Source organism: Thalia democratica, chromosome 1, assembly GCF_965202585.1.
Source record: "Thalia democratica chromosome 1, ktThaDemo2.hap1.1, whole genome shotgun sequence".
Taxonomy (NCBI): domain Eukaryota; kingdom Metazoa; phylum Chordata; class Thaliacea; order Salpida; family Salpidae; genus Thalia; species Thalia democratica.
This window is the reverse complement of record NC_139165.1, coordinates 52,989,635-53,014,369: the sequence shown is the minus strand read 5'-3', so window position 1 is coordinate 53,014,369 and position 24,735 is coordinate 52,989,635. Positions and strand designations below refer to the sequence as shown.

Below are 24,735 nucleotides of genomic sequence, written 5' to 3'. Positions count from 1 at the left end.
AATATTTTCTATCAGGTTGTTAAAATATTTTGTCGATAATTTAATAAAAAAAAAATTTTTGATCTAGTATAATAGTTTCTAATCAAAAGTTTAATTCTGTCATTATTATCAGCAATTAAAACTTCTATTCAAAAACTTTATAGTAAAACTGTAACATCAATAAAAAATTGTATTTAATTTAATAGTAAATCTACATAAATTTTAATTAAACAAAAACGTTTTATTATTTAGTAGAAGACGAGTAAGAAGTAAAACAAAGGAAAGAAAAATCTTAAGTTAAAACATAATTTAATAAACTAACAAAATTATGTCCTAAATAAATATACCCATTGTATGTGTCATATAAGTAATGTACATGAGAAAATTACCTAAGAAAAAAAAACAACGAATTATATTCAAAATTAATTTAAATCTATAGATTTAGGTCGAATGCCCTTTTCATATCATTAAATGCTAAATTTAGTGAGATTATTTGTTTTTTTACAAATTCAATTTGCTTTGGTAATGATTTTTCATTTATTTCTTTTTCAGCTAAATCTTGGGACTTTGTGTTAGAGAGATACCGAAGAATTCTTTTATATGAATCTTTGTGTTCTTTCAAGTTGTTCAGTGTAAATCTGAAACATTAGTTTTCAAAATGCGAACTTATTTAAAGTATCTAAAAAATTGTTAAGGAGATAGAAAAAAAACACATATTTTTGTTTAAATAGCTTATCTTGATAAATTATTTATCTTTAACTACAATAGTGCATTAAACATGTTATAAAAGTTATTTAACCTTATTATGTTATAAGTTTATTAGGTCATTTAGATACTTTTTGAATCCATAAGACTAATTAAACTTGATTCTAAGTATGTATTTTATTTAAGTTATCGGTTATTAATACTAGTTTAACTATACTAGTTAAAATTTCTACAAAATTAATATGTATGTTAAAAATATAACTTGTTATCAAAAAACAAAATATAATCTAGTTGAAAATTTATAAAAAAATATTTATATTTATGCTTACTAAAACCTCTTATTGTTCGATTTTTCAACAGTGCTATTTGAGGTTGGTGAAGTTGAAGAAGTCTTGTTAGAATACTGTAGTTTTATGAGTGTTGTATGAAAATTGCATATGTTTTCACGAATTCGCTTAAACTGAGCAAGGCATTTCAAATAATCAATTCTTTCAAAAGGGTTCTTCTACAAAATATTTAGTTTTTTCTAAAAATTCATATCTTTATCAATTAATACAGTTTTATTAATGAACAATTTAGTGTAAAGAGTAAAAGAAAATTTACACAAAAAAAAATTAAATAAAAAAGTAACTGGTTTCGAACTAAAGTATACATAAAAAATATATCACAAGCTTACATTGGTATCTAAAAGTTGTTTTAAAAGTTTAATAGGCACTGAAAATTGAATCAACTTTTGAAATCCTTCTTTGATGAGAGTTTTTGAAACTGTATTTTCCTGCCCTAAATATAAGAAGTTTTCAATATTTTGATAACAAATAAATGTTTAATAGTTTAAACAATGTTTAGCTACACTATAGCACTTTTAAATTAAATAATGGAAGATATAAGTGTAAGAACTAAATTTAGTTTTTATTGAAAAACTAAAGGTAAATAATGAGTAAAAAATTGAAGAACAAAACTTGAAAAAAAAAAAAAAAACTAGTAATTTATTAAGATGTAAAAAGTGGAAATAAATTAGAACTGTAAAATTTTTTTAAACAATAAGTAATAAAGAATGCATAAATAAAACTGGTACAGAGACAAAAAAATAGTAATTTAAAGTTAAAAAAGAAACTTTTTTTAGAAATTTAGATAAAAAATAACAAAACTTATGTATCTTAAAATAATAACGAACTTTTAAAAAAAGTAAGGAACAAAAAATAAGAATCCAACAAAACTTGAGTGAGGTGCTCAATAAGAGCAGATTTAATGTAAAGTTCAGCTGAGGATGTGTAGTGCTTGTCACTTATTTGATACATTCTTCTCATTTTTACATTGTTATTCTGGAAACAACGTATTTAAATTTGTAGTTTATATTACTATATGTTTTACTTAATTGTAAAGATTACTTAAACTTATTTCTCTTAGTTTTAACACAACTACTTGAAAAATAATTGTTAGATAAAATATAAGATGAATGTAAATTAAGTTTCATAAATTAAATCAAATAGTTTTAATAAAGCTAAGAAAAGTATAATTCTTTAAAACTTAAGTTAAATAAAGCTTTTTTTGGTATTTAAAAAAAATTAAACTATCAAAAAAGCTTATGCCTGTATATAAGTTATCTGTACTGCTGAATAACCTTTTGGTTAAACTTGGAATGATGAACAGCCGCGAGCCGGTGATGCAAGTCAGCACACTTTTCTGTGTATCTGCAACAATACTGATCCTTGTTATCAGTGTAGTCCTGCTTCATTAATTGCTTGCTTAATTTCAGAGATTTTTCAAGCAGCCCAACTAACTGAAACATAGTTTACGTTTTAACTGCTAAAAGTAAGGCAACACACTGAATAAACTAAAGAATACAATCATTAACGATATTACCTAAGTTTAAACCAAAAAACACTTTTATAAACAATATAAAAAATGTTTATATGCCCAATAAAGCATCCAACTATTAAAATTTACTATAACTCTACATAAGTATTTCAAAAATTAAAAAAGCTCTAAATCTATACGAATCAAGTTATTTTCAGTTATAAAAAATTCTTAACAGAAGTTATAATTAAAAAATAGCTACCTAAATATATTAAATATAATATTTTTAAATTTAATAATACTACCTTTCGTTCAAGTTCTTCGTTTTGAAACTTTTCCGTAAATTTTTCTTGTATTCTTGCAGCAAAATCTGAATAACAAACACAAAGATCCCATCTAACAGTTTCCAATAAATTAACATTCATTGTATAGTTGTTTTTAGTGACATGCTTTTTATCCCCAGCCAGTAGTGACTGTACCTAATAATTTGTAATCTACATATTTACATGATCTGTAAAATCGTTCAGTAAAAAAAAATCTTAATATAAAAAATACACAGCAAATATTTACCAAGTTATAGAAAAATCGAGCTTAATATAAACATAGAACTATAGAAAAATCAAATACAAAAATTTAATATAGTATCGATTTACCATTAATTAAATTTTTTGTAGGTGAGTTAGTATTAAACATCAATTCATTAATTAGTAATAAATTCTAAATTGAAACTACTTTATTCTATACATAAAAAAAACTAACCAATTATATTAGCTTATTATTATATTATAATTACAATTAATTTTCGAACGAAACCTAAGAATGATATAGATATTTTGAGAACTGATAATAACATTGATTAATCACTCTTGAAATTAAAATAATATTATGTAAAATATTTGTTATCACCATGTGTCTAAATGCTTTGTTTACTGTATTAACGTCTTCTCATTTATAAATAGAAAACTGCAAGTTATACAAGATATAAGAAATAAGACACTAATGACTTGTTTCTAAACTTATTATGGAATTAAAAATGTGTTTAAATCTTCAACGACTGCTTATAAAACATGAAATAAAACTAGTTTCTACTTAAATTAGTTTAAGCAAAAAGTAGTAGTAATATATTAATTAATACTATTTCGACAAAATTATTTCAATTACACGACTTCGTGTTTAAAGAAATTTAACAAGGTATATACATCATAAGAATGATACCTTCAAGTAACATTGTACAGCTTGGGAATAAAAAGTTTCTTCTGTTGTATTAACCGTTTTTTCTTGAATAGCTTGCCAGCATATTTTCATAAACTTCGCAGCATTCATTAAAACTAAAGCCTAAAAATAATTATCATAAATATCTATTCAGTGAGTTTGCATGTTTCATATCTAAATAAATTTGCTATGACTTTTTAGTTAAATGTATTAAAATGTTTGTGTTATGCAGTCCAAATATATTGACAGGTGAAAAAAACTACCTGATTAGTTACATCTTTTATGAGGTAGAAATAGTAGTACGCACTTCGTAAGTAATTTGTAGTTTCAACAAAAACTTTGTTATTGAAATCATTTGTAGACTTTCTCACTAAAAATATACTTTCAAAGTGTAATCAAGAGAACAAGTGTTTCTTCAAAAAGTTTTTAATATAAAATAGTTTGAAAAAAATTACTATACCACTTTAAAGTAAAAATTTTGTAAGAAAGTATTGGATATTTAGATATACCTTTTGAACCAATTAGTACAGTGAATGCCTTTTTCATTCCGCTTGTGCTCAGCTCATTTGCAATGTACCCAAGTTTTCCAATATCACCTCCGGCACTGTAAAGGGTTTTTGTCTTCAACTTTTCCGATAGAAAGCCTTCATAAAACTTTGCAGGGCTCCATTTGGCATCTGCTTCAGCACGAGGATGCTTGAAGCTGAGGCTGCTGTTCAAATCAACAGCAAGTTTGAAGCACTTCATGGACAGCTGCAACGTTCGAAATCTGACTGTTTCATCTGCAACTTCATTCTCCTCATCACTGACTATCTGAGACATCCAGTTGTACACACCTTCTGCAATGTTAGTTTGTACAAGGTACAGAGAAGTATAAGCCTTTTAAGTAATTAAAAAATGATCATTTTTAAAAGTTATAGTCATTTTTATCCATTAGTAGAATATTTAGTTGAAATTTACAAATACTTTAAACGATGCACATATTTATGTGTTGTTGGTAGATTAAAGAGAAGTATTCTTGAGATTCTAAAGTAAAATAAAGATTACATTTTGTTTAAACTTTTTTTATTATCGTTAAATGTGTATGAACTAGTATCTTATTAAAAACCTAGATAGTTTAAATCTGTATAGATTTATCTTTCAACATCTGATGAAACAAAAAAAACTTACTAGGTTGATAAAGAGAATTAAGATTTCTTTGGTTTAATTTTTCCTCGCCAAACACAACTTTCCAGTATTCTGCCACTTGTTTTTCTCTTGCAGCACCTTTCATGTCAATAACTGCCATGTGGCAGTCGCCAGCAATGGATGCGAGTTTTCCAACTAAATTTTCTTTCTGACACAGCAACCTTGACAGCTTGTCTTCTAAATCTAAAAATGCAATAAAATTGGATAAAAAAAAAATTCTAACTCAAAAGTAGTGTAAAACGATTTTTTTATTAGAACCTAAAACTGATGTGAATCTTATAAGTATCCTTGAAATATATTTTTCTAAGGTAAGTAAAACTTTATACTACTACTTTTATACACAATTATATTTAGAGTGACGTATTTTAATTTAAGGGAACTTTAACATCAGTGTATTATATAAACGAACATTCAAAAAAGGCTTAAAAAATTAATAAATACTAAACAGATTTAAACTATTTTTTCAAAACTAGAAATTTTTTTAATAACCAAAAATTATATCATGAGTTAGTTAAGTTATAAACCAAATAGTTTTTTGATTTATTTAAAAAACCCTATCAAATTTTATAGCAATAACTATAGTTATGTAAACTATTTAAGTCATTGTAAAAGTTGTTATAACTTTTTTCTATCTAAGTTCTATAGTGTTGTAAACACAAATTGTAGAGTTAATTTTTAAAATCAATTACTTTTGTTAAAACTAAAAAAACATATTAAATATTCAACTAACTGTCAAGACCATTTTTAGAAGAAAAACTGTCCAAGTACTCTGTGAAAGTTTTAATAATATCAAAGCATTTTTATTGATAAAAAAATAAATTCAGAAAAAAAGAAATAAAAAAAATTAAAATATTTTTAATACAATTAAAGTTTTAAAAATAAATCTTTGATTGATTAATATAATCCTAATTAAATTTTAAATCATTTTACATGGTTTAACTTAGTGTTAACAAGTGTGTTCATGATTTAATAAACAAAAAATAGAAACAAAACAAAACTAGTTGTACCTTGGTTATTAAGTGCTAGTGATACGTAGGCGAGTGATCTTCCGTATTGACACATAGTATTAAAGCACTTTACAGCTAGCTTTTTGTAAATAAGAATAGTGTTTCTCACTAGCTTTCTGTGTACAGGCAACATATCCAAACACTCCTTCATAGTATTACTGTTCACTGTGAAAAAAAAATTATATGTAGATAATGTTACACCATTAAGATGTAAACAAACCAAGTATTTTTTTATTCATTCTTATGTATTAAGTAACGCTAAAATTTACGTATTAAACAGATGATTTTAATAACACTGTAAAAACACAGGTTAAAATGTCTATTAAAAAAATGATTGTTTGAGTTTAAAAATATTACAAATCAATGTAAGACTGGTATCATAAATAGACTTTATTATGTACTTTTAAATTAAACTTTATTAAATCTATTGAAACAAACCTAGCCTTAAAAAAATTTGATTGCTTTCAGAAAAAGGAAAGATCAAATTTAGCTTAAAAAGAGTAAACACAAATAGAACAGTAGTTTAGATAATTTCTATTTATTTTTTTTGGTTAAATAATGTGCTTCTTACCAGAGCATGAACAGAAGACCTGCCAGCCTCGTTGTGCTAAATTAAGAGCAGACTGACAATTATCAATTTCAGATTCTGAGTCGCTAGTTGGCGCATCATTACGGTAACTTTCATCAATACTGGATGTGAGCAATTTCGACACTCGAATATTAGCTACAGCTACTTTATTTTCCTGTTTTCTGGCGACGTGAGATGATACAAGAGGCGGTTTCAGGGTGCTATAACCTATGAGTTGTACTTATTTGAGATAAGTGCTAAAAGTGAAATAGCATACTACTTAAAATTATTAAAATTTCTAGTAAAAGCTTCCCAAATAAAGTTGTATTGTCACCTTATAAATATAATATGTTATAATTAACCTTTATTCAAAACTTTATTTAAAATGATTTGTAATAATTTTTGATGAGTTTTACCTAAAGGCATTAAACAAACTAATATATTCAATTTAAATAGTACTTTTTCAATAAAAATGAAATACTTCACAACTAATTAAAACGTTCTTTTTTAAATAGATTATTTTTAGTTTAAATTAACTTTTTCTAGCAATTGTTTAGTTGTTTTTTAAGAAACAAGTACTTAAAACAATTTTAATATTGAATTGCTTAAAACATTCTAAGACAGAATTAAAAGTAAAACAAACGTTCAGAATCATTAGTATCACTGTCTAGTAAAGACAAAGATGAAAGTATATAAAGCGTATCAGACAATAAGACTGGTGCTAGTGTCAAATCTTCATCGTCTATCAACTTTAAGCAGTTGCGAAGAAGCTTTCTTATTGTTGCTCTCTTCACTTTTAGATCACTTTCCTGCGATGTTAAAGATTTATAAACTTTGTTTGAAGACGTATAACTATATTATCGATGACTTAAGGTTGCTGTAAATTCAGGATTATTATAATTTCCAACTTTTACCTTTTTACTCGAGATCATTTTAAAACTTTTTATTTCGTTTATTGTTTTTCGATTCATTACTAACTTGATTTTGTCTAACTCAATTCGTTTATATATATTTTTTTAGTTGATTCGTTTCTAGTTTATTTATTATCATTTAACTTATTTAAAATATCAATTAAGAGATACAAATTAAGTAAGAAAAAATCAATTTAGAAGAAAAATTGAATTAAAAGAGTAAAATTTTAAAATGATCTCGAGTTAAAAATATAAAAATTTAGAAATATTCGGCCGCTGTAAATTTGTATTCTTAAAATCTTATACATATGCTAAGTTATAACGACAAGTAATGAATTAAGAACCTACTTGCTCTTGTAGCAAATTGACAGCCATTTTGTAAAGAAGTGTTGCCACAGGAACTTTGAAGGGATTGACAGATGAAGATGCATCATTGTTACCGAGCATCGTCAAATCGTACAACTTGACCACATCATCATCGTCTCCCTGTTTTAAACAAAAAAATATCAGTAAAAATGGAAGATTGCTTGTATGAATAAATCTGCTTTGTTGAGATTTATAACTTTATTTAAATCTTGTTCAAAAATTATCTTCAAATAGCTGATGATGACTTTTAGCTATTGAAAATTAAACCTTCGGAACTAAATTTAATGCCCGTTATTAATTCATTTTAGATGTTTTTTTTTCAAATATTGCAATAGCTGTTTAATATTTATTTTAGTTAAAAAGAATTTAGGAGCTTTTTATTTGAAGTATTAAAAATGATTGGAAAAGTTATATGATGATAAGATATTTCTTCAAAATAAAATTTATTGTTATTAGTTCTACATGTTTTCTGTCATTTATTTTTAAAGTAAAAAAGGTCTCCTTTAACCAAAAAATGATAACAAATATTTTTAAACAATATATATATTTACATAAAAAAAAACAGAAAGTCTCAAAAAACTTAATTTGATATTAAAATAAAAAAATTACAAATACTATACATTTCAGTACAAAATTACTTTAAATAGCCAGTAAGTATGCCCCTCTTTAGTACAGTTTGATTTAAGAAACGAGAGCAAATTTTTAGCGATATCTTTAACTACTTGTGGTTGAAACCTGTTAAATAATCAACATGATTTAAAGAAATACTAGCTAAAATAACTTAAATATATTAAAATATAGTAAAGTGCACATTGCGCATTAAAAGTGCATTTTAAACCCTATTTGATAAAAGAAAAAAAAAAAAAAACTAACTTGGAACCTTTAATATTTGGTATGTCTTCAGTTTTTACACTTTCATACCTATCAATGATTCCTGCAACATGAAAGCACATAAGAACTTCAGGAACGTTACAAATAAGATTATCCAGCCAGTAATCCAAACCCGTCAGCACGTTGATTGGCTTTCCTAACTCACTGTTTATCATAAGTAGAATTATATTAGTAATTAAGATAAGCTTTCAGTCAAAAATATTGAGTAAAATTTAATATTAAATCTCTTCAACACTATTTTTAGTTTACTAACTTTTGATGGTATAATTTTCAAACAATTATCTGAGCTTTTCAGCTTGTAATGACCAATTTTGTAAGAAAGCAGATTTAAAAACTGATACAAATAGTTATTAAAATAATTTTAAACTTATCTAAATACTTTGTTTTTGTAAATTTTAAATTAATGTCTTTTAATAAAATCTAAACACCCGTTTATACATTCAATTTCAACAAATATTATCGACTAAGCATTACGTTTCAAAACAACATTTAAAAAAATTTATTATATTTTATTAATAGGAAGTTAAATATTGAAAATCAAGACAACTATTAATAGTGTAACAAAAAATATTGAAGTTTTGAAAGTAATTACTGTCATATTTTAAGACTTTAAAATTTTTAAAATTGATAATTAGTTCAGTGAAGAATAAAATAACTATTTAAAAACATACTTATTAAGTTATGCAAAAAATTAATTATTTATTTTGTAAAAAATTATATCAAAATAAAAAAATACAAAACATAAAAAACCTATTTATGATCCAGACTTCTTAAGTATAATACAAGAGACGCCAAGCTTTTAAACACAATTACTTAAAGATCCAATAACAAACAGAAACTTACTGCAATCGTAAAGTAACAGCCGGGTACTTTCCTCGTCCGAAGATGGGTAGATTTGAACCGAGTACCATCTGCATGTCTTCGAACTTCCACCTGATGCAACGCTCAAACTGCTCCTCTCCCCCTCCTATGTTTGGTGGAGGAACTTTTTTCTTCAAAATAAGTAATAAATAACTGCTATTTTTAATACAGCTATAACAAAATACTTGTTTGTACATTTAACTTTATCTAAAATATTAAATTGAACTGATACAAAAAATATATACTAAAAAAAACATATTTGAATTAAACTTAAAAGATTTACATTGTGAAAAAGACTAGTTACTAATGATGTTTTTAAATAAAAGATCCGAACGAAACAAGCTTGTTGGAATATGATAACACCAGGGTTTAAAGTACTTAATTTATCTACTATCATTACGATAACCGAAAGGTTCCTCGTGCACCAAGTCCTAGGAATAAATATTTTGAGCGTTTTTTTATCGTTCAATAAACTATAGTATTTTAATCTATTACTATAAGGAATCAAACAATACTCAGTCAACTTAAGTTAAAAATAATTCTAAATAGTCTGAGTTATCCTGAGTGTGTGGTAAGCATGTTTTTTCAGACTCTGTATATCTGTTTTATTAAATTAGCATAGGGAAACTTTAATTCGTACATTAATGATTGTTGATATAAAAATAAATTTATAAATTTCAGAATCAGTTATTGTAAGGTTAAACTTTATTTGTTAAAAATTATAAAAACAAGCATTAAGTCAGTAAGTAATTTGAAAAACCTCCTCGTAAATGAAAAAAAAAAAAAACGTAATCTAAATTAAACTAACATCAAATTCAAATTTCGAGTTTTGTTTTTGAGGTTTAGTTGATGACGGTTTTTCTGAGTAAAATTTCCAACGCCGTTCACTTTCAACTAGTCTTTTGTCATTTCTAGTAAATTATATAAACAATCTTCATACTACTTTACGGAATATAGCCTAATTTATCGATTAACTATTCTCAAAAAAGTTGCTTAATATATAAGTATCTATAAGTTCACACTCGTTTTAGACACCGGTTGAAAAAAAAACGAAAAAATTGTACAAGTATATTTTTTGACAAGTAAAAAAGTTAAAAAAATTTATTTTTAACTTAGTTTTAAAATAAGAATAAAATATATCATTGCGTATTAAAACAGAAAAAAACTAAAAATAAATTGATAAGTACAATTAACTCTATAGAAACACTTTAATATAAATATTTTTCTATATTATAGTAATATTGAGATACAAATATGGTTTTTACTCAAGCTATTTTTACAAAACTTTAGATTTTCGTTTAAATACAATACTTGAAAATTCCTACCTTTTTTAAAAAGAAAACAAAAATGTTTAAAAAAACCTGTCTCCCACATTTTCTGAAAACGAAATATTTGTGTTAGAAATCTGAAGCTGTTCTTCTAAAAATATTCCAAAATTTTTCAGAGATTTATTTCCATTTTCTTGAGAATTTTTGATACTAAAAAAAATAAAATCAGTTTATAACTAAAACTATATTTATATAACAAGCAGGAAATATATGAATGTATTACTTTTAGAACTTTTGCTGTTTAAGTTACCTGTGATAATGAAATTTAGAAAGCATTTCCTGTGATTGAAGAGCTGGTATGTTTTTTTTCACAACATCTTCCTGAATTAACTTTTTACTTATACTCTGAAACCACTTCCAACGATCTGTAAAATTGTTGTATTATTAATAGTTTTGGTAATTAAGCTTGTTATTGAACAATATTAGTTTTCCTAATTTCAAAATTTAAGCTATCTTATTCATAATAAACCCGAATCAACATGAAATGAGCTTTGAGAATTCATGTTTTCCAATAACAAAGTTTGGCCTACTCTATGGATTGCCATACTAAGTGAACTGTTACTGTAAGGAAGTTTTATGAGATCCTTGATATTCTGAAAAAATATAAAACTACTAAATTATTTTGTGTAAAGTTTCTTTATATTCAAGACAGCAACAGTGTCTTCACAAAAGTGATTAATAAGCACTAATATCATTGTATTTTGCAAAAATATGATAACTTAAAATCTTGTAAAAAAAAATAAAGATAAATTATAAATAATATAAAAAAACTACCTCTGCATCAGAAACAACATCAATTTCACCAAGTTCTTCTAGATGCTCATTTGCAAGGTTAAAACTTGGAAAACTAAAACCACTTAAATTGATGAGATTTAAGTAACTTTCTTCGCTAAAATAAATATTTGGTCGTATACCAACACCTCTTTCAAGCCAGTTTGATGGAGCTAGGTTGAGATTAGTATGAGGAGAAAGCTTTGTAAAAGGAGGATATTCTAAATTTTTTGAGTGTGTCATGATGGCAGAAGACCTACCGTGAACAAAAGTTAGTTTTTAGTCTAAAATATTGGTTAAAAACTAACTAAACATTACCTCACATTAGACATGATTGAATTATCCTTCACAACAAGGCTGTTTGAACATTTAGTATTTTGTTCGTTCTGTTTTTCTTCTGAAATTTGTAATTGAATGTCACTACCTAGCTTTTTCATATCAAACTCACTCGAATTGTTATCAGTATTCATAATAAGATGCTGCAGAAAAAAGCTTAAAAGAAAACAAACCGTACTAGAAAAACTTGAATCAAGAATTTAACTTAACCAGGTTTTAATTATAAACTGTTATTTAAAAAAAAACTACTATCTAAAAACTTTGATCTCAGTGAAATATTTATAGACTATAAAAGTTTAAGTTCATACAGTTTATGTTGAATATTAATCCAAAAAAGTTTATTATGCTACACTTTAACCGAAAGGTATTTTTCAAATTTAGCTTTTAATGCTTTATGAAACCTTTCGGTCGAAGTGCAGCATAAAAAACTTTTTTGAGTATTTATTACTATTACTATTTATTGAGTACTTAGTCTAATACTTGTTGAGATCTCTTAAGTTGGGATTAAACTGACTGCATTATTAACAATTAATGTTTAAGTACTAAATATATGGAATGATAAAAATAATATACATGGTTAAAAAATTTACTTTCGTGCAAAAAATATTATTTTAATATTCATAAAAAACTAATTTAAAATTAACATAATAAGTCACTAAAAAGATAGTTATTTAAAACTAAAAATAAGTTTATTGCACTAATAAAATGCAAAACCTTAGCAAAACAAATTTTAAAACAAACTAAACATACTTAAACTTAATAAGTTAAATGACATATAACTTAAAAGTCTGAGCATAAATTATACAAAAAAACTGAATAAATAAAATGTATATCATTATAATCACTTTAATAAAAAAATTTAAGAAAGTACTATCTAAAAGTTTTTAGTTTAAATTTATTTAACACTTTTTTCTCTAAAAAAAAATATGAATTATAGAAATTCAAATTAAGTTGTGTAATTTTCTATTGCATAAAATCTGAACTGTCAAACCTTTTATTAATAAATTGAAAGTTTGTTATGGAAAAACTTGAATTAAAGTTAATCTAAAACTGAAAAGTGCAAATGAAAAATCCAATATTTTTATAAAACAGGCTAAGAAAATTAAGCTTATAGACTTTAAATGTTTAAATAAAATACACGTTTTAAAACATACACAATACAGTAAATTTGCATAGAAAAAAAGTATTTTAACGCCAAAATAGTTTTGCTAAAAAGACAATTATAACATAAATTGAAGTGCAAACCATTTCATACAGTAACTTTGGTGCGAAAACACTCCATATAAAAAGATGATATCGCAGAGCAAACATAACAATCAAATAAAATGCTATTGTACTTAATCTTGCAACTACAAGAGTTGAAAGAACAATATTAGATGTTGAAATCTTATTTGATTGACTAGTATTTGAATCATAGTTGCAGTTTTTAATGAGATCAACAATTATAAGCATCATCCACATTATATGTCCAATGTAAGTAGCAAAAACACATTGTAAGATAGCAAAAACTGTATTAAAAGTACCATCACTTGATGATAAACCAATGTAGGCTGAGGACAAGTCTATAGTAGCAAATCCATTTGAATTACCTAACAAAAAGTATAGATGATTGCTAAACCAGTAACCTAATATTATTCTCAAACATCCTTGTACAGGAGTAACATTACATTGTAAAATTTTACCTTCTTTACTAAGTGAAAAATTTATTTCTTTGTCTTCAACAAAAACCGGCCAAAGTCCTTTTATAATTACTACAAATAAAAACAAACTTAGGAGTAAAACTAGATGGTTGTGTGACCTTAGTAACAAAGCAGATATGGCAATTATACCAATTTGAAAAGAATCTAATGCCTTTTCAAGTGATAATGTTTGATTCTTATGTTTTACAAGAAGAACGTAATTATTTGTTTTAGTCATAACATACTCTAAGTAGTTTTTAGCTGATTTTGTAAACAGTAAAAAAACCAAAAAATACACAATGCGTGCTTCAAATACTGTTGCATCAATACTTTTCTGGTCACCACCATATAGTATAATAGATCTAGAAGAGTGACGCTGTTGATATACAGATAAGAACACAATCCATGTAAGTAAAGATCTAACTCTGTCAAAAGAAGTACATAAAATGAAGTCACATACAAACGAGCAACCTAAAAGTCCAATTATGGAAATAAATGACATAAAAGAATTATTTTGAGGCTCATTTAAATAACCTGCTACATCTGGTAAATTTGCATACTTTATACCATTTTGATTCCAAGATTTAAGTAACCTACTAAAACACACGGCTACAAATGCAACAACTAACCAAAGTTTATTTAAAAGTTTGATATGAACTTTACTGTTCTTTTCGAATTTTTCCTCATTTAGCTTGTTATCTGTTAAAGTACTTCCATTTATATGTTCACTCCATCGTTTAAAAGCTGTGCCTGATGGTTTAGACTGATTTAAAAGCAAACTAGAAAATTTTGCATTAGACTCTTCAACAGAAGATGAATAAACAACATTTGAAAAACCAAAAAATAAACTTATCATAATACTGCTAGTAAGAAACTGCCAAATCTGATGTTCCTCTTCAACAAAACTACTTCCGCCAAGTAAAACTATATCTAAAATTGTTCCTACAAACAGAGCAAAACCATACAGTTTAAATTTTTTACATTTTGTTGATCCAAATTTAGTTGTGCTTTGAAGTTTTGAAAAATCAACTAGCCATGCAACTAAAATAAAAACTGAAACAAAACCTGTCAATAACAAGCCACATAAAATTTCAAAATTATTATAATCAGCTATATGAGAACTTAGTTCAGCTGAGAAATATTCTTCGCAAATTATATATTGTTGCCTACTTTCATCAAAGCTAACAGATTTGATTTTTTTAAGATACTTGGTATGGTAGTCTAATGCCCTTTCATAACATTTAAAATGTAATTCATCATAGAACGGTGTTGAATTAAGGTGTTGTAATAATTGGTAGGTGTTATACTGAAAAGCAAGCAATTTTTCTTCATTATTCATACCTTTAATAAAAAAAGGTATTGTTTTTCCCATAGAATTTAATGGTATTGGAATTCCCAATGCCAAAGAAATTGATGGGGCAATGTCTATTTGTTGTACTGTGTTTTTATAAAAATCATTAGAAGTTTGGTTAGAAATTGGTGAAGAGCTTAAAACAAAAAGAGGACATTCCACTTCAGCAGGAGTTGCACCTCCATGACTTCCACTTGCACTCATTCCATGATCACTTGTTAACACTAACAGAGTATTTTTTTCATTTAAAACATTTTTACCTATTTTTTGAAGCACCAAGTCCATTTCTGAAAGTTTAGGATAAATTGGAATAGATGTTGGCCCTGAAAGGTGTCCAATATGATCTAGGCCAAGGTAATGTAGTATCATCACATCCCAATCTTTTTTGCTGAGTTCATCATCTAAGTGCCTTGTAACGTTTTTATCAACTTCTGTGTAGTCATTAACATAAAAGGAAGTTGTACCCTCATAACGTTTAAATGCATTTGGAAATAGCCTAACCCAAGTGTCATCACCATAAAATACAACATGCTTCTTTGAAGATTTTAACTGATTAACAAAATTGTCTTGCTTGAATTCTGCTGACTGTTCCATGTTAAATAGGACATCTATAAATCCTGTTATACTGCCAGATGTTAAAGCTTTAATTCTTGGCATTGTAACTGTTGGAGCTTTAGCAACAGATTTTAAAAGCTTTGCTTTACCTGTTTCTAACATACTTTTTACAAAAGGCATTTTTTCAAGGTAATTTTTATTTGAAATAAAATCATATCTCATAGCATCTACTACAACTAAGACTATTTTTTTTACTGGTGCATCACTAACAGTAATCAATTTTATTTCATCATGTAAAGGATGTAAGGGGCGGTCTTTTATAGTTGCTTGATTAGATGAAACAAATTTAATAGGAAAGAATCCTTTAACAAAAATTAGAAAGCTTATGAATCCTAGAATGAAGTATATAAAAAAATTCATTTTTAAATTTATTTTCAACTACATTAAGATTGTAAATTGAATCTGTGAAACAAATTAAATATTATTTAAAAACCAATTTATAAATTGAAATAGCTTACTACTACGGACAATAAAAGTAGCAAAAACTATGTAAATATCTCAGAAGATATTATTATAGTGAACAATTTTAATAAAAATATTATTAAATTGTTTTTTCAGTATTACAAGACTAAAATATATTTTTAAAAATATTAAAAATCATTGTTTAGATAAAATTTACTTTTAAAACTATGAAATTAATTGATCAGTTTTTAATACATAAAAACAAGGTTTGTTAAATTTAAAAAAGGAAAAATAAGATTTTAACTTAAACAAAGTACATAATCACAGAAAAATAATTTTAGTTTTAATGTTTGATACACAACACCTTTGCAAAAACACCTTTATAGCAAATAGTTGAAGAAAACACATTTATTTAAAAACTTGAACAAATCTATAACACTTCAGTTCCAACAGTATAGAAATTTATCATTAAAATTCAAACTAGTGGCATAACATTTAAGTGTGAAATTAAATTTTATCTAACAATATAAAACAATATGCTAATGCTATTTTGGTTATTTTCTAAATAAAAATGTTATAAAGTAAAAGATGTCTAAACTGAAAACAATATAAACACTTTTTGTTTTATTGATATTTTCTAAAATGCAAAGTTTACTATAGTTATACATTTTTGGATAAACAATAAATGAAGTTAAAGCATGGAAAAGTTAAAATATATCACTTTCTTATTTTCATATACATGAAAGCAAGCAACAAATGTAAAGTCTAATTAAAATTTTAATAAAACTTTAAAATTAAAGGGACAAATGATGTATTCTTAATTCCTACTAAAACTTTAAAAAAATCTGCGTAAATTATAAAAATACATTTAAAGAAATTTCTACAAGAAAGCACTGCTATGTGTATAAATTTGGTAAGTGTTACTTAAAGTTTTTCTGTCAGTTTGGTGTCTTATGAGTTTAGTCAGTGTTTCTCTAAATTTAAACAGTAATGTAAACATGAATTATTTTACTATGTACAGGAATTCAAATGAGCTATTAAACTATTTTTTAAAACATATTGTCTATGTTAACTACTTTTTTTTTATTTCATGACAGTTATTAAAAAACTATATAACTTATTATAGTTTAAAGTACAAACTAACATAACTAAAGTGATTTTTTATAAATAATATAATCTACTCTAACCTGTTTAGTGTTGCCACTCTTTTAGTCAAAAAAACTATCCTGACTGACCTTAAACTGTCCTGAGTCATCCTGAGCTTTTAAAATCTTAAAAAAAAATTTCAAAAACAACATAAGGCCATGGGGGGTAGTCCAACATTTTTTTTTTATAAAAATTAGTATATGACCTTACACTAAAGCTATTATTTATAAGATACAATTCTACAAAATAAAATCAACTTGTAAAGAACAAAGCCGAATTTCTATAGTCTTAACTGTTTTTTAACTGTAATAAAATATTTAAAACCTCATTATCTAAGAGCAACAAAAAATTCAATTCAAGAACCTTAAATCTATAGGAAGAAACAGTTTGGTAACCAGAAAATACTGTGGTTTTGATGGTCAATATTGGCAATAACAAATATTACTTAACCTTTTGTTAAACAACAAAGTTGTTTTCTTTTTTTTTGTTTAAAATAATAACAACCTCAAGTATTTACAACTTTTGATACAAAAAATGTTTAGAAAACTCATATGATGAATAGCTAAGCTCTTCATTCAAATTTTTTTAAGCATAGCAGTTTTCTTGTTCATAACTGTACATCTTTTTATTATTGTTTTCTTTGTAAAAAAAATACTTTTCTGAAAAGTAAATTAAAGATAAATTTTAGATTAATTAACATGTTTAGCTTCACAGCATAAAAAAAAGTAAGACTAAGACAAATTTGAACACAACAACTGTTATAGTAAAACTGTTCTTTGTATTTTTCAAGTTGTTTAAGAGTCATTTTGAACTAAAATACAGTGTGGGGCAACTAATTTTTTAGAAATTTCTACCTCATCTAAAAAAAGTTCAAGTCTTCTTGTCCTCTTAAAAAATATTGACAAATTTTTTAAATTACTACAAAATTACTTATAAAGAGACTGTAAAGCTACAATTTCAATTAATAAAACTTTAATATAAAAAAGTACTGTATATAATAGTTATTTTTTTAACAAACTTAAACTTGTTATTTTTCAAACAGAAACAGTTTTCCAGGTATTTTGTCAAAGTCTTCAAATTTCAGGCTATTTCTGATATTTTGAGATAAAATTGCCACCCTGTAGATAAGTAGGATACTAAAGTAAGAAAAAATATTAAAGTTTTAAGCTTAAGCGATTAAAAAACTAAAACTAGTTAACTTTTAATAATTAAAGTTGAAGTAGAATTTTTGACATTAATAAATGAAAAACTTTTTTCAGATGCATAGATTTATTAAAATAATTTATTGTTAAGATCTTTCAACTAAGGCTTATCAAAACAATGTCTCTGTAAGAATAAATTATTTTGGAAGTTACACTTAGAAAATTACAAATAAAATCTGCTAAACTTTTATTTGCTTACTTCTACAACTAGTTTTGACTATAATTAATAGTCATTTTTCAAGTAGAGATGAATATTAAGTAAGAGCATTTTTAAGTTAGTACAAAAAGTGAAAACATATAATATACAGGGTTGCCACTCGTTTTTTTAAAATTTTTTCCAGGTTTTCCAATTTTCTTCCAGGTTTTTAAAAGTACACATTTTTGAGTCTATTTTTAGTTTAATATTAAGTTAAAGGTAAAAAACTGTGTTTTAAATAATATAAAAAAATTGAAAATGTATTGTAAAGCTACTTTATATATGCTTTTTACAAAAAATATTTTTGATAATGACAAAATTTTTTAATTTATATGATAGATTTTTTGAGTAAAATCAAAATTTTACTACTGAACATGTGAAAATTGTTAAAATTCAAGGTTTTTCCAGGCTTTTTGTTCAAAATTCCAGGTTTTTCCAGGTAAAGTGGCAACCCTGAATATAGTGATGTAAAATTCATTTTTAGTTTTAAGAATTTTTATTATAAAAAAAATTATAGCATTTGTATTAGTTTTCTTGAGATAAAGTAACTTTTGCATGTACTAATTGAACTTCCAAAATACTTTAATACAACAAAGTAAAAGAAATCCAATACAAAAAGATTGTGCAAAAAGGAATAGATTTAAAGTAATTTTCACATTACTTTGTATTCTGTTAGTAAGAATGTATCAAAGCAACCTAAGAAAAACTATTTTTCTGCAATTGGACAACACTAAATTGACAATCATGAGTGTACTAGTAAGTACAAGAAGAATTTTTAATTTTCTATGTGAGCTCAGAACTCATTTCAGCTACATATTCTGGAAGCTGTTTTTTATATCACTAATTCAATATAGGTAAAAAGAAAAAGTTTGTTTATCAGACTTGACTTTTTAAACATTTATAAGTAGTTTTATAGTAATCAATTTCTTAAGTATTTTAAACATTCAATTTTGATATTGTAAGTTTTTACCATCGGTTTCCTTTAGTATAACTTTAAAATTAATAAGTTTTAACAGGAAACAGTAATGTTTTTCTAGCATTAACTTTTGAGTTAAATTTAAATTGTCCACTAAACTTTTAAAGCATTTTATATTTATGTATTTCTAAATGTTTTTACCGTACTATTTTTTTAATATCAGTAATTTATTCTCACTAAGATATTGTTTTTTGATAAACCTTAGTTGAAAGATCTTAACAATAAGTTATTTATTATGAAATGTTTTTTTTAAGTTAATAAATCAAGTGTAAGCAGCCTTTCACAAAAAGTTGTTCAGTTTTATACAAAAAGCTGCTAATTATTCACAATGAAAAAAAATCTTTCATAGGTATAAATTACTAAAAACAATTGCAATTATCATATAATTTAAATGATAACTTCAAAGCTTTTTTGTTTCAAAAAAAAAACTTTAAGTAGAAAGCTGCAGGCCACAACCCAACCTTTGTTTATTCTTTAATTAATTAAAATTAAATGTTTTAACAATAAATACATTATTAACTTACATGTATTTATTACTAAAACATATCTATTTTTAGTTTTGTAACTACCAAAGCAAAACTTAAATCAACAATTAACAAGAGAGTAGTTTATTTTTTATTTTTTTATTATTATTAAAAATCATTGAATCGTTACAAATACTTTTTAGCTACAACTATGGACTCTTAAGAACCTATAAGTAAATTTTTAGATCTTCTTAAAAATAAATATAAAGTACTTGAATGTTTGAAAGAAAATTGCAAAAACCAAAATTAATTCAATTAGCCTACGCAAATCAGTTGTTTGAGTAGTTTTTTTTGAGTGTTTTTTTATCATTAAAAACCATTGAATCGTTACAAATACTTTTTAGCTACAACTATGGACTCTGAAGAACGCTGAGAGATCTAAACCAGTAATCAGGTGCTGTAATCTGTAAATTGGAAGCTTGAAATGGTAAACTGTGTAATAATTAACTCATATTCAGTTAAACTCTAAAATAAGGGGCCTATTATGCTCTTGATTTCCTCTGCATACTTGTTAACATTAAAGGAATAGAGAGATGTATTCAAAATAAATTTGTAAGATTTAGTCTGACTGAAGAAGTTCAACTCCAACATTCATGTTATGTTCTTAGCATTTTCTAAAAAAAAATCCTGGGGACTACCCTTTGTAAAAACTATTTATCTTTTAGTATTAGCTGCTTTCATCGAATAGTCTCAGTTAGCTAAGAATGAATATGAAATGAATAAGAAAAATAATAAAGTTGAAAACAAAAAGGTGAAACTAGATTAAAAAAAAATTTTTGGTGAAAATTTGTATTTTGATAAATGAAGTATTTTATATTAAGATAATTATGTAATATGATTTTAGTAAAAAGACGGCTAAAATAAATAAAAAAACTGTGTAATGTGTATATTTTAATTAATTAAAACTCAAAATATACTTTTAGTTGATTAGATTAGTTTTTCATAAATTAAATTTTAGACAGAATTTAAGACAGCAAAGTATTGTCTCATCAAGAAATTGTTTTACTTTTTAATTTTTTAATTACAAAAACTTTATTTTCAAGGTTTAATTTTTTTTCATTATCATGAAAAATTCTTAAAAAGTAGTTATTATATCTACTAAACGATACTGTATTTTTTCTACCTTTGTTTTGTTCTAGCTATAGTTTATTTATAGAAAATATTAAAGTAACAAAAAACATAACTAGCCTAATTTAATAAACCTATTAATGGTTCATTAATTTAAAAAAATAGTATAAAAACCAAATCATTAACAAACCTATGTTAAAATGATAGTAAACCAATTTAATTAAAAAAAAAAGAAACTTTAGCTAGTATTAAACTAATGCTATAATTAAAAAAGTGTATTTCTTTTACAACAACATAATTAAAATAACTCGCAGATGTTTATAACTGTGCTTTTACACTTAAAGTTTTGATTGAAATTAACTAATTAAAAAAAAATATATATAAATGTTTTTAATTTTATAATTTTTTTGTAAGAAAACCCCTTTAGTCGGAAAGTTTTAAAAAATCATAAGATTAACAATCTAATATTAGATCAAAAAATTGTACACGAAATAGCGGAATAAAGTAAAGTTAGCTTTAAAACTTTTGTTACTTAAACTATTTTTTTTTTCATTCAACAATTTTTCATTAATTAACAAATTAATTTTGTTTTAATAATGTTCAATAGATATTTTTTAACTTGGAAATTTAAAATGACTTCTAATTAAGTCTATAAAACAGAAAAGGTTTAAAAAAGTGTACTGTAAAACAAAAACACTCATGGAAAAATTAAAAAAAAATTATGAATATGGTAAAAGTTATAAAGGACAGGAGTGTACTTTCATCGACTGGAGATCGACACCAAGATCGACTGGGAGACGGAAGGTAAAAGCAAACTGGCGCCAGATCTCAAGCACGGAAAACGTTAAGAAAATGAGCCGGAGTTTTGTGTTTTTTATAGTTTAAAAGGGACAGCGTCAGCTCGTACATGCTAAATTAAAATTCGGGTTTTCCTCTGGTTTGCCGCAGCGATAAAAAGTAAAAAAAAAACAAAGATTGTTCAGATGGCTCAGAGACGCGACTTACAAATAAAAATATTGCGGGGTAGCACTATAATACCGATTCGATCAGAATAACACAAAGCTACGTGCAAATGAAAAATGCGGACCAGTTTCAAAAGGACAAAGGCTTAAAAGTATTTTAAAGTGTGGCTTAGACGGGATTCGTTGCATTGATAATTTTGTCGCTTCTGTTACTAGATTTTTTTTAAAAGTAAGCAAAGTAAATGTAATTATAGGAATTAAACATGTTCGTTTTATGGTATTTTTTTTTGTTATAGTATTAATAGAGACGAGATGGAGACGAGTCAGTTTTGCACGAATGGTCACTTTTGCACGGAGGGTTAATTTTGCATGAGAAGAGAAAAAATGTATTTTACAAAATTAATTACCGACCGAGGGTAAGGGTTAGAAGTAAATGTTAGAAAAAAAAACAAACAAATAAAAAAATAACAATTAAAAAAATACCGATAAAGGGTAACAATGATACTTTTAAAAAAAATTATAAAAAAAAATTATAGTAAGAAGAAAATAAAAGTTTTCGGCCAAGGGTAACAGTGATAGTTTAATTACAGAAAAAAAGTTTAAACCCGTGAAAAAGTGACTCATTGTACAAAAGTGACCCCTCTATAGAAAAAAATGCCTTGCAAAAGGTCACCTTCTGTGCAAAAATGTTCCTTTTTGTGTTTTTGATCCGTATCCAGTATTGGTGGTTTAAAATATAAAGTTTACTGGTTATTTTTGGAGTTTGACAGGATTAGTATTTATTTTTAACATCAACTATTTTCAACAGTAATATTTCTTACACTTCAACTATGTTCTAGCAATATTAATGTTTAATGAGCTTACATGCTGATATTTTACACCGCATATTAAGATGTACGGTTTTAACCTTGCTTCATTTATAAAACAAATAGCACAGTCGCCTGAACGTTTTTAATCCCTTAAGTAGTTTTAAGTACTTTATTATTATTTTAGACTTTAGTTAGTGTCATTGGGTAAAAAGTAAAAGTTTTCAAAGGCAAAACATTGAAAAGTTGCGTTATAAGTAATGATAAAGATAACGAATAAAGTTCGTGTTTAACCATTGTAATTTATGTTTTTCTAAGTTTAAAAAAATTTGTAGTATATAATTCAGGAGTTGGCTGCTCTTTGCAAGTTGCAGGAAAATTTTCCCAGAAAAACTTGCTCGCGCCGCAGCTGTTTCAAAATAGTTCTAATAACCAACAGAAAAGTACTATTTTAAACCAAAAATGTAGAGCCCTTATAAAATTAAGAGACTAACTGTAGGCTTTTGTAATAAAAACCTTTTTTAATTTCGGTTTTAAAAAATGTATATTTTGAGTTGAAAACTACCTCGTAGGTCGCATATTTTATTTTTGAGTGCCGCATTTGGCTTGCAGTTTGGCGACCCCTAGTATAATTTAAAATGCTCTATTTAGAGAGTTTTAGTTGCAATATTTGTCAAGATATATTCAGAAACTAGAAGAATTATACTTCGTTTGTAAGATTTTAGAAAGTTTATCTTTGGACTAATTTTTATTTGAAAACTTATATACAAATCACTCGTTTTTAAAAGTTAATTTAGTATTTTCTTTTAGCTCTCTTCAAAATAAAGTTTGTGTTAGTGTTGAAAATTTCTCAAATTCTAGGTTATTTTTGCCTAAATTTTCAAGTTTTTGACAACCTTGTTAATTATAAAAAGTTTTAAAAATCATCAAAAATAGTTACATCATAAAAGTCAAATGAAAATAGAATGTGTGTATATTTTCAATTAGAGGTATATAGAAACACAATGTTTTAACACGAGATAAAATATTTCTGACCTAGTGGCGGTTACTTTTTAATTCAATAATCATTAAATTTATATCACCTTATATAAAATGCTTTTAACTAATCTAATAAAAGTTTTTTTTTTACCAAGATCTGCTCTTAACAATACCAAGTATATATTTTTCTATTACTGGAACCAAATATAGATTTATTTTGATGTTTTCAACAGTTAAGTTATTTTAAATATAAGAAGGCTCCATTGTTTTGTAAAAACGTTATATCAAAGAAGTTTAGAATCAATGTGAATTTAAATGACATATTAAATTAGTTTAAAATTCGAGGTTTTCCTAGATTTTTTATTGATTTTTGTTTAGTTATTTTAGGTTTAATCTTTTTTTCAAATACAGGTTTTTTGGCAATCCTGTTATGTTAAAATAGTTTTTTATTTAAGCTTTGTTTAAGTGTTTTTAAATGTCTATAAGAATGTAACGATTTTACAAACATAATTTGAAGCATACTATAGTTTTTATCTAGATTATTTTAGATTCTTAATAAAATGTTTTATAGAGTTTTCGTAACAAATTAGGTATAATTCATAAAACAAAGTTATACCTTAATACTTAAAGGAAAACAAGTAGTTTTATCACAAAATAAATTACTTAAAATATTTAAACAAAATTTGAACCTAACCTTTTATTAGCAAAATAGATTTATAACAAAATGAAAAAATATTTATAACAGGAATTAAATTTAGAACAGTTGTAAAATAAATAACACTGTGATAAGATTTTTAGTAAAAGCAACTTCAGTCATTTAACGACGGAAAATAGTTTTTCAGTCTTATTTAAACAATAAAACTTAACTTATAGTTTTTATGATAATTTTAAATAAAATGATTGAAACTTA

At 25.2% G+C, this 24,735-nt stretch overlaps 2 protein-coding genes across 3 annotated transcripts; both read right to left on the bottom strand.

The window, feature by feature from the left end:
* Window positions 1-247: 247 nt before the first annotated feature.
* Window positions 248-12,022, bottom strand: LOC145831257 (erythroid differentiation-related factor 1-like). Of its 2 annotated transcripts, XM_082938434.1 has the most exons (24): window positions 11,903-12,022; window positions 11,588-11,840; window positions 11,283-11,406; window positions 11,064-11,178; window positions 10,847-10,963; window positions 10,294-10,396; window positions 9,468-9,616; window positions 8,607-8,768; window positions 8,372-8,468; window positions 7,716-7,853; window positions 7,100-7,265; window positions 6,460-6,684; window positions 5,889-6,053; window positions 5,612-5,650; window positions 4,864-5,064; window positions 4,203-4,532; window positions 3,957-4,063; window positions 3,697-3,816; window positions 2,787-2,960; window positions 2,306-2,464; window positions 1,859-2,006; window positions 1,361-1,464; window positions 1,020-1,189; window positions 248-617 (listed from the first exon to the last, which is right to left on the bottom strand). In XM_082938434.1, the coding sequence occupies exons 1-24, from the start codon at window positions 12,019-12,021 to the stop codon at window positions 413-415; spliced, it is 3,690 nt and encodes a 1,229-aa protein (XP_082794560.1). In that variant the 5' UTR covers window position 12,022; the 3' UTR covers window positions 248-412. The 2 variants fall into 2 exon arrangements, with proteins under 2 accessions (XP_082794560.1, XP_082794569.1); XM_082938443.1 differs by lacking the exons at window positions 248-617; window positions 1,020-1,189; window positions 1,361-1,464 and having other exon boundaries at window positions 1,879-2,006; window positions 2,306-2,375.
* A 912-nt stretch (window positions 12,023-12,934) lies between these two features.
* On the bottom strand, window positions 12,935-15,961 carry LOC145849283 (GPI ethanolamine phosphate transferase 2, catalytic subunit-like). Its single transcript, XM_082954443.1, has one exon. It carries the CDS (start codon window positions 15,923-15,925, stop codon window positions 13,109-13,111), a length of 2,817 nt encoding a protein of 938 aa, XP_082810569.1. The 5' UTR covers window positions 15,926-15,961; the 3' UTR covers window positions 12,935-13,108.
* Window positions 15,962-24,735: the final 8,774 nt, after the last annotated feature.

Bases quoted from the DNA above. Each gene is read 5' to 3' on its own strand.
- LOC145831257 (XM_082938434.1), bottom strand. From the start codon at position 12,021: ATGAAAAAGCTAGGTAGTGACATTCAATTACAAATTTCAGAAGAAAAA. The intron at 3,817-3,956 runs GTAGTTTTTTTC...AATTATTTTTAG, and splicing joins TAAAAGATGTAACTAATCAG to GCTTTAGTTTTAATGAATGC. The intron at 618-1,019 runs GTTTTAGTAAGC...CTAATGTTTCAG, and splicing joins GAAAAATCGAACAATAAGAG to ATTTACACTGAACAACTTGA.
- LOC145849283 (XM_082954443.1), bottom strand. From the start codon at position 15,925: ATGAATTTTTTTATATACTTCATTCTAGGATTCATAAGCTTTCTAATT.